Source organism: Arachis ipaensis, chromosome B6, assembly GCF_059453495.1.
Source record: "Arachis ipaensis isolate K30076 ecotype BB chromosome B6, ASM5945349v1, whole genome shotgun sequence".
NCBI classification, from domain to species: Eukaryota; Viridiplantae; Streptophyta; class Magnoliopsida; order Fabales; family Fabaceae; genus Arachis; species Arachis ipaensis.
Window position 1 is genome coordinate 138,742,307 of NC_142441.1, and position 9,587 is coordinate 138,751,893.

At 32.7% G+C, this 9,587-nt stretch overlaps 2 protein-coding genes across 2 annotated transcripts; one reads left to right on the forward strand and one right to left on the reverse strand.

Annotated features, from left to right (window-relative positions):
• Nucleotides 1-594: 594 nt before the first annotated feature.
• Nucleotides 595-9,587, reverse strand: LOC107605107 (peptide deformylase 1B, chloroplastic/mitochondrial). Its single transcript, XM_088491512.1, has 7 exons — nucleotides 9,452-9,587; nucleotides 9,197-9,335; nucleotides 7,709-7,901; nucleotides 6,483-6,593; nucleotides 1,977-2,039; nucleotides 1,123-1,239; nucleotides 595-1,025 (listed from the first exon to the last, which is right to left on the reverse strand). Exons 2-6 carry the CDS (start codon nucleotides 9,214-9,216, stop codon nucleotides 1,138-1,140), a joined length of 489 nt encoding a protein of 162 aa, XP_088347638.1. The 5' UTR covers nucleotides 9,217-9,335; nucleotides 9,452-9,587; the 3' UTR covers nucleotides 595-1,025; nucleotides 1,123-1,137.
• On the forward strand, nucleotides 4,074-5,205 carry LOC107605108 (zinc finger BED domain-containing protein RICESLEEPER 2-like). The gene is made up of 2 exons (XM_021104969.2): nucleotides 4,074-4,998; nucleotides 5,138-5,205. The coding sequence occupies exons 1-2, from the start codon at nucleotides 4,281-4,283 to the stop codon at nucleotides 5,203-5,205; spliced, it is 786 nt and encodes a 261-aa protein (XP_020960628.1). The 5' UTR covers nucleotides 4,074-4,280.

Sequence of the window (9,587 nt, forward strand, 5' to 3'; positions counted from 1 at the left end):
CAATTCACATGTAACTTGTTATTCTACTCTACTTTCTCCATGTTTTAATGCAATTGTTGAAACAATAAACATCGAATAAACAATTTTTTACTTATTCTAAGAGCACTGAAGAATCTATATTTGTTTCATAATAGTATCTAAAATATCATACTAGTTTATATGACATTATATGAAATAGCATTAAAGTAGTACAGAAAAAAGAATTAAATCGTTCTAAAATAAGTAAATAACACCTTTTTGTAGATCACAATTTTTTCAAACAACCGATTATCAAACATTGAACTTGTGAACAAAGAAATTATTATTAGAAACAATAAAAAATAACTTTAGACTATTTGAAAAAACTCCAGAACAAAGTAATATAAATCACTCTGAATTTATACTAGTTCAACTAAGTCTTGTCTATTTCGCAAATTTTAATTCCTTTACAAGATAGTCTTTACCACAAATCTTCGCGAGTTCGACTTCATACTCATATAATATCTAGCTTTTACACAACTATTCTTTCACCAGATCTTCTCATGCTAAACTCAAATATCGCTGTTAATTCAATTACAATACAAATGATTGAGTGTGTTATAAACCTATCATAGATTCAGAAACCTGATTTTCCATTATATTAAATGTTATTGAAACACTCAGAATATATTGTTTTTTCTAGATGCATGACAAAAGGAACTAAATTTAATAACAACAAATAACATTTTTAGAAGAGTATTTTTATAAACAGAATATGATGAATGAACACTTAGATAATGAGACAGAGAGGATGATTGCATTTTTAGCACTCCTGTTCTTCTATACTCTGATTTTCGTTGTATTTTCTTTCATAGCTAACAAACGAATAGGATCCATTAGAAATCTCACTTTTCTGGGCCAGAAGGACTTGCGTCAAAAAGAATGTTTTATGTTTCAGCCAGCTTTCTCTTTGCAGAGCAGTCCCCTGCCAATACTTTTGCAAACTTGAAACGTTTCGAATTCGAAATCTTCGTAGGTGTTGAGCTTATGGTTGTACCTGATATTGACTGGTAAAATAGGAGCAAATCATTTTTCAACAAGAAGCATAAAGTATACAGATAGGAAAAATGGAATTTATTATCATGAAAACCATGAAGCAGAGACCTGAGTCAGGTTTGATCATGATTTCCCAAAACCGACAGCATTCCTTCTTTCCCTCCTGTTTTGTATCTTTTCAGGACTTGGTACTCCAGTCAGTTGTTCATACTTCATTTCCAAGGCCTGTAATGATTATGCCCAAGCATTAAAAACATTTGTATCTGAAGATGAATGATTTATGCTTCTATTATATTCTCCTAACAATCATATCCTAAATTACCAAACAAAGAAAGAACTGAATATTTTTTTAAGATTCCAACACATTAGGAATATCCACATTGTACTTTGCTCAGTATTTAGGATAATGTCGAAGACAATTTCAGGATGTTATATTATAACTTAGTGTAGACATGGAAGATCTTACACAGTTTAAGCACTAAAAACGTAATAAACTATGAAATGTTTGTTTGTATTTGAAGCAATGAGAAGCTTCAAAACATAAGCTTATTTGAAGAAAATATAGAAATAACAAATATATGGAAATAAACTTCCCTAGAGGACTGCCATCAAGCATTAAGTTCACATATGTACAATGTGAGAGATAGGCTGGACAGTTTAGGATAAAAATTGGATACCAAATTACCTTTAATGGGGACAATTATAGTTATAGATATCGATGTATAGATACAAAAAACTATGATAAATAAACTTTTAAGAGAAAGAGAAGCTATGGTAGTCTTGGTCACATCCACCAAGATAGAATACATGACATGATTGATATTTTCAAATAACGGCATACCTTTGCCTCATTTACTATCTCTTTGAAATATTAGTATTATCTATGTCATCATGATGTATTTCTCAGGTCATGGGAAATCAACTATTGACAGAATACAAAAAGAGAGTTCAGTTGTTCTAACCTGTAGCTGTTCACGGATATTACCAAGAACTTCTTCAGTCATTCTCTCAAAGAAAAGAATCCCCTGCACAGATTATTATAGGTAGGCAGTACCCACGTGTTAACCAGCAGGTAGTGACACAAAATCACGTCAGTAAACCAGAAGCACCAAGCCAGTAGTTCACTTAGAAGGTGCCTAACAGCCCTGTTCTCAGCTAGCATGGGAAATATGAGAGTGGGTGATTTGGTGGGATTGGTGAGCCATATAATGTGAGAATTATTAAGTGATGACAGAGGACTCAGCTGGATTGTGCTAATGCTATTAATAAATTGATTTGACATTTCAACAACACATATGATGGGTCTTACGAGGAGTTGCACTTTAAAATTAGTTGGAAAAGAATTAGGGAAACTTGACCCCTGAGTGCTAAACTAGGGGTGGGCATGGTTTGGATTTTTATAAATCCAAACTGGATCCACTTCAGAACCAGTTTTATGGTTCATGAAACCAAACCAGAACTGGATTAAAGAGAGAAATCGGTTCTAAAAAACAAAAATCGATTTTAAAATTTAAATCCAGTTTTACTTACAAATCGGTTTTAAATCCGGTTTTTTTTATAAAATCCAGTTTTAAAACAAATTTCTTCAACCAAAAATCCAATTTTAAAACTAGTTTTTAAAAATCCAATTTTCAAACCAAATATTTTAACAAAAAATCCACTTTTAAAACCAGTTTTTAGATATTCAATTTTCAAACCATAATTTTTTTAGAAGTAAAATTAATACTAAAATCATTTTAAAGTGTATAGGTTCATTACAACTAGAATTTGGTTCTTTATAAATCTAATGACAATGGCTAATCTATATAACATTTAATCATTCTCAAAACATCAAAAGAATACCACCAAAAAATCTCTCTAAAACAACAACCACAAAGTATCAAAAGATGCCAAAGTTGCCAACAAAATAATTAAACAACCACAACCTTTTAGGAAAATATATTTGCAAATAACAAAATATACCTTTGTCATTTTAAAACAAATCTTTGAATGAAAGTATTAAACCAAATGAGAATATTAAGCATACCTAGTCATCATCAAGATTATCAATTGATGCCGCCATAGAACAAGCACCATCATTAGAAGAAAATATATCAGTTAAGGGAATCAAATTAATTATCAAGTCTATATTCAACAACTTTTAATTGGTAACTAATACCTAAATTCTAAAATAGAAAGACGACAAAAACAAAAATAAAATAAAATGAGAAGAAATATGAAAAAAATTCTATACCTTGATCAACTTGTTGAAGAACTTCACCATCATCATCTAAAGCAGAGAAGAGATCTTCCTTAAGCCAATCTCATGTGCAGACTAAGGCCTCTACCATTCTAGGTGTTAAGGAACTGCGGTATGGATCGAGGACTCTTCCTCCCGTACTAAATGCAGACTCCGAAGCTACCGTAGAAACAGGTATAGCCAATACCTCACGAGCCATATTGCCAAGAATTGGAAATCGGGTTGAGTTGACTTTCCACCAGTTTAGTATATCGAACTTATGGGAGTATGGCTCGCATTCTTCTTGTAAATATCTATCAAGTTCAGATCTTGTATTTGTTCTACGACCGGTTGCTTGCAGAAAAAAGCCTATACCATGAAGATCGGTATTATGTTGTTGGCTTGAACATCTTGCGTATCAACTTCACTTGCTTCCTCAGAACTTTGGTATTGCTGATAAAGTAACTTTATGCACTTGGACAACTTTGACTTCAATTCGCCTCCTTTTTCTTCTCCAAATAAGTAATCCAATAAATAATTGACATACTCAATCTTTTGCATTGGATTATGATAGCAATCAATAACAACATATTCACCGAATCAGGATTGCCCCAATATTTCTCATACTTAACCCTCATCCTTTCTGCCATTGACATAGTACTAAAATCAACAGAATCACAAGAATGACAAATAAATCGTCCAATTGCAAATACTTCCTTCATATACATATTACTGGTAACATATAAGGTACCAGAAACACGTATAGTGGCATCACTGACCACTCGCAAAAATGATACAATGGACTCAGCATACTCCTAGTCTAAACAAAGTGTGCTGTCAAATGTTAGAGGTAGCTTTGAAGCATCGCAAAGCATTTGCGTTGCTTGCTTTGAAAGATAATACCTATATAGGAGAGATGAATGGAGGAAAAGGGAGAGGTGTTCCTTCTGATTTAGACTAGGAGTATACTGAGTCCATTGTACCATTTTTGCGAGTGTTCAGTGATGCCACTATACGTGTTTCTGGTACCTTATATGTTACCAGTAATATGTATATGAAGGAAGTATTTGCAATTGGACGATTTATTCGTCATTCTTGTGATTCTGTTGATTTTAGTACTATGTCAATGGCAGAAAGGATGAGGGTTAAGTATGAGAAATATTGGAGCAATCCTGATTCGGTGAATATGTTGTTATTGATTGCTATCATACTTAATCCAATGCAAAAGATTGAGTATGTCAATTATTTCTTGAATTACTTATTTGGAGAAGAAAAAAGAGGCGAATTGAAGTCAAAGTTGTCCAAGTGCATAAAGTTACTTTATCAGCAATACCAAAGTTCTGAGGAAGCAAGTGAAGCTGATACGCAAGATGTTCAAGCCAACAACATTAATACCGATCTTCATAGTATAGGCTTTTTTCTGCAAGCAACCGGTCGTAGAACAAATACAAGATCTGAACTTGATAGATATTTACAAGAAGAATGCGAGCCATACTCCCATAAGTTCGATATACTAAACTGGTGGAAAGTCAACTCAACCCGATTTCCAATTCTTGGAAATATGAATCGCGAGGTATTGGCTATACCTGTTTCTATGGTAGCTTCGGAGTCTGTATTTAGTACTGGAGGAAGAGTCTTCGATCCATACCGCAGTTCCTTAACACCTAAAATGGTAGAGGCCTTAGTCTGCACAGGAGATTGGCTTAAGGAAGATCTTTTCTCTGCTTTAGATGATGATGGTGAAGTTCTTCAACAAGTTGATCAAGGTATAGAATTTTTTTCATATTTCTTCTCATTTTATTTTATTTTTGTTTTTGTCGTCTTTCTATTTTAGAATTTAGGTATTAGTTACCAATTAAAAGTTGTTGAATATAGACTTGATAATTAATTTGATTCCCTTGGCAGATATATTTTCCTCTAATGATGGTGCTTGTTCTATGGCGGCATCAATTGATAATCTTCATGATGACTAGGTATGCTTAATATTCTCATTTGGTTTAATACTTTCATTCAAATATTTATTTTAAAATGACAAAGGTATATTTTGTTATTTGCAGATATATTTTCCTCAAAGGTTGTGGTTGTTTGATGATTTTGTTGGCAACTTGCCATCTTTTGATACTTTGTGGTTGTTGTTTTAGAGAGATTTTTTGGTGGTATTCTTTTGATGTTTTGAGAATGATTAAATGTTATATAGATTATCTATTGTCATTAAATTTATAAAGAACCAAATTCTAGTTGTAATGAACCTATACACTTTAAAATGACTTTAGTATTAATTTTACTTTTAAAAAAATTATGGTTTGAAAATTGAATTTCTAAAAACTGGTTTTAAAAGTGGATTTTTTGTTAAAATATCTGGTTTGAAAATTGGATTTTTAAAAACTAGTTTTAAAATTGGATTTTTGGTTGAAGAAACTGGTTTTAAAACTGGATTTTATAAAAAAAAACAGATTTTAGATTTGGATTTAAAAAAAAAGGATTTAAAACCGGTTTGTAAGTAAAACCGGGTTTAAATTTTAAAACCGGTTTAAAATTGGTTTTTGTTTTTTCAAACCTATTTAGAACCGGTTTCTCTCTTTAATTCGATTCTAGTTTGGTTTCATGAACCATAAAACTGGTTCTGAAGTTTGGATTTATAAAAATCCAAACCATGCCCACCCCTATTTAAAACCAAATTATAAAATAAATTTAATTTGGTTTGGATTTTTTTGTGTTTAAAACTGATTTTTTTTTAATGGTTTGGTTTGGATTTGTTTAAAATCCAAAATTTGGATTTTTTTGCCCACCCCTACTAAACCATACAAGTCAATCATGGATTCTATTGCTAAGTGGTTGACCCCAAAACATTATAGCAGAATGGCCGTTATTTTGGGGGGACAACGATAATTGTATGCATGATGCAATAATTGATTAAGTTTGAAACACAATAATTGTTTGTAATTCAATTCAATTCTCACTTTATAAATTATGGGTTCTAAATTATATTTGATTGTAATTTAATTAAATTTCATTTCAAATTAATTCCATCCTTTTGTTTTTCTTTTTTTGGCATTCTACACACCCCCTATGCGTTTTGTGTTTCATATAATACAGGCAATTGAAGTGAAGAACATTGACTAAACAAAACCTAACTGTTTTGGGTTTCATGTTCCTTGTCCATTGATGAAACATCAAGGTTAGTTGAAAATAATAAATAGAGGAAAAACCATTCATGTGAAACCATTTAACTAATAAAGTTGAAACTAACCTGCAGATGATCAAACTCATGCTGGAATACTCGAGCAGGAAGCCCATCCAACGAGAATGAAAATCTATTTCCATTCACATCACGTGCATCAATCTTCACTGATTCAGGTCGCTAAACCACAATAATAAGAAATTTTAAGGAGGTGAAAGAGTGAATAAATACTTCAGACCATCATCAGGATAATCATCAAACAAATGAGAATGACAAGTAGGTTATGTTGTCTCAGTTGAGCACAAGTTGACAGTCCTCAAAACAGCAGACAGACTTCATCTACAGAAGTCATGACTTAAGTATAGATAACACTTGAACTAAATGAAATAACAAATTTAAGGACACATTTTGTGCTAATAACTGTTTCAAGGGAAATAAAATCCCACATGTCAACACTGAAGCTTACTAGAATGATCACTCGGGTGTACTGATGTAACAATTCATTCAAGGACGCTCAAAGAAATTACTACAACATAAAAGCTTGGTCTTAGCTTTCATGGGAAAAGCTTGATTATATATTTTATATCAATTACTGGAAAAAATTCTTTCATTTCAGCACAAGAAAAATTCTAAAACAGTCTCATTCCTTTGTTGTTTGTCATGGCAAGAAGAAAGGAACACAACGATAAACAAATATGTAGACAAAAGATATTTTATTGAAAGAGAACAAGGTATCATAAAATAAAAGAAGGAAAATATTCCTAGGTGGATAAACCATGCAACAAACTATGCTGATCCTTTTGTATGATCAATAAAGGAAAACCACTAAATATCCAAGTAGATAACCAAAAGGGATACAAAATAGAAATCCTTTCTGGAGTCAAGTCACCAGAAAAGCACAATGCAGATTCAACAAATTTAGAATTATCGTTATACCAAAAAGGGCCATAGATAAAATCAACTTTCTACTTTCCCTTTACAATTAATTATCCAAAAGCTAAACACACATAATGAATTTTATTTCCATAATCAGAAAATGGAAATGACATTTATTTATCAAAAGAAAATAACAAATGAATTTTTGTTTGGTGAGAGTGAGAGAATAACTATAAGTAGATGAAAGAGAAATAAGAGACTAGTTTCAAAGTTCATAAGAGAGAAGTGTTTAAAAGGAAGGTGAAAATATGAAGTTTTATGAAAGGAATCATTTTGGGCACGCAAAATAAAAAAGGGGGCAACTCCATAAAACAAACTATTATAAAAGCACACAGAGAAAGAGAAAGAGTGTTTTCTACCTTCACATCAGCATATATTCCAGGAAATGATAGACACCCTTCATTTAAAATTGACAGTTTCTTTGAGTATTTGCTAACTCTTGGGTTTACAAGAACAATTTCCTCTCCTTCCCCAGATTCACCCACTGGATTGAACACCATAAGTTGAACATCAATTCCAACTTGGGGTGCTGAGAGACCAATACCATTGGTTCTGTGGAAAATTGTTATCATTTGTAAGATTACAGTAGCCCTAGAAAGTTTTTACTGTTAGTTTATTCCAAGACCTAAAAAGGTTACAAAGGCATCCATGAGTTTGACAGACCCAGAGAGAACCAGAATTTGATGGAAAGAGAGAATAAGAGCTAACCAAAGACAGAACAAGGAAATGCAGAGGACGAAACTGTTAGAAATCAGGATAGAATCTATCATATCAGAGTATCAAATATGATCTGTTAGGATTAGTATTGATTTTTGTCATTTTTTCCTTATTAGTATTAGGGTTTTACTATTATTATAAATAGATGCTAGTATTCCTCCCATGTAAGACACAACATCACATAAGAGTGTATTCTTTCTCTCATTTGCTGAATTACTCTTTCCTCTCTTATTTTCCTGGTTGATTATGGATTTTTTTTTTAAAAAAAAAAATCTGGGGTATCAGAAGGTATTATAGAGTGGGCCTAACTCCACTGCATAAGCTAGCTAGATGGAGTAGAGGGTTGCCCAAGGCAGGCTTCCAGAGCTTATCTCTAGACTCTAGGAAATTTGGCACTGTTAATGCACCCCCTCACACGCACCAGTGGACAAGAACTTGGAAAGTGTAATTTGATTGATGTGGCATATATGCAATAGCCAAATAACAACAATAAGCTAGGCTCTAATTTTATATACTTGTATATACCACTGTTTTTCTTCATTTTATCCCCAGATTTCTATAGCAAGTAGTGAACAATGTATCGTTGTCTAACATCACTATTGTGTGTTTGGGACATTCTCCAAAAGTCCCAACTCCCAAACAAAATACAGCTTGTGAACCGTTAAACTTGCCATCAAGTTAAAATATAGTTCCTTTGCTTAAAAACAGTAAAAAACAACTGTTTTTCTAGACAATAGAGTTAAGAATTACTCAATGCAACCATTTCAACACAAGTCACTGATGCTACTTTAAAATTATGATTCCACCTAAACCACCATTTTTGGTATCTAAAAAAGTATAATTTCCATAACATCCATGCTAGGTTTACACCAAATACAACCACCATATATTTGTGTATAAATAGTTAAATACATGTGTTGTTTAACTTATTTTCAATGTGTATTTATATTCTAGCATGTATCTCATTATAAGTAGCTGATTTTTGTGGTTGATTTTAGTGTATAAATAGCATTTTGTTTCCTAAAATATCTCCCAAATGAAAGAAAATCAAAGTTTTGTTACAATAATGAAGCAAACCATTCAAACAAAGACTTAGTACTAAGGGAGGATAACATTGGACCAGTGCTTACTTGTACATTACATCAAACATCTCGCGGGCAAGACTCTTCAGATTATCATCGAAGCTAACTATGCGTTTATTTTTTGCCCTCAATTTCGGGTCTGGATATTCCACAATTTTCAGTGGCGCCTCGAATTCAATATCACCAGCTAAAAAAAAAACGCGCACAATCACACAAGGAATGAGGTTTGAACTCAAAGTGAAAGTATTAGAAAAAGTGGTGGCGTGGGGATAGGGTTCGGTGGAGCTGAGTAGAGAAACTTACGAGAAGCGGCTTCATCTTTGGCTGCTGAGAAACCAATCTTGGAGACCGCGCACAGAGGAGGCAGGGACCGGTTCGTAAAGAAGTAAACCCGGTCGAGCGAGGTGAGACGGTTGCGTGAGAAGGTTTGGTTGCACGA

Bases quoted from the DNA above. Each gene is read 5' to 3' on its own strand.
- LOC107605108 (XM_021104969.2), top strand. From the start codon at position 4,281: ATGTATATGAAGGAAGTATTTGCAATTGGACGATTTATTCGTCATTCT. The intron at 4,999-5,137 runs GTATAGAATTTT...TTCCCTTGGCAG, and splicing joins TCTTCAACAAGTTGATCAAG to ATATATTTTCCTCTAATGAT.
- LOC107605107 (XM_088491512.1), bottom strand. From the start codon at position 9,216: ATGTTTGATGTAATGTACAA. The intron at 7,902-9,196 runs GTAAGCACTGGT...AATTTTCCACAG, and splicing joins ATGTTTGATGTAATGTACAA to AACCAATGGTATTGGTCTCT. The intron at 6,594-7,708 runs GTAGAAAACACT...ATTGTGGTTTAG, and splicing joins GAATATATGCTGATGTGAAG to CGACCTGAATCAGTGAAGAT.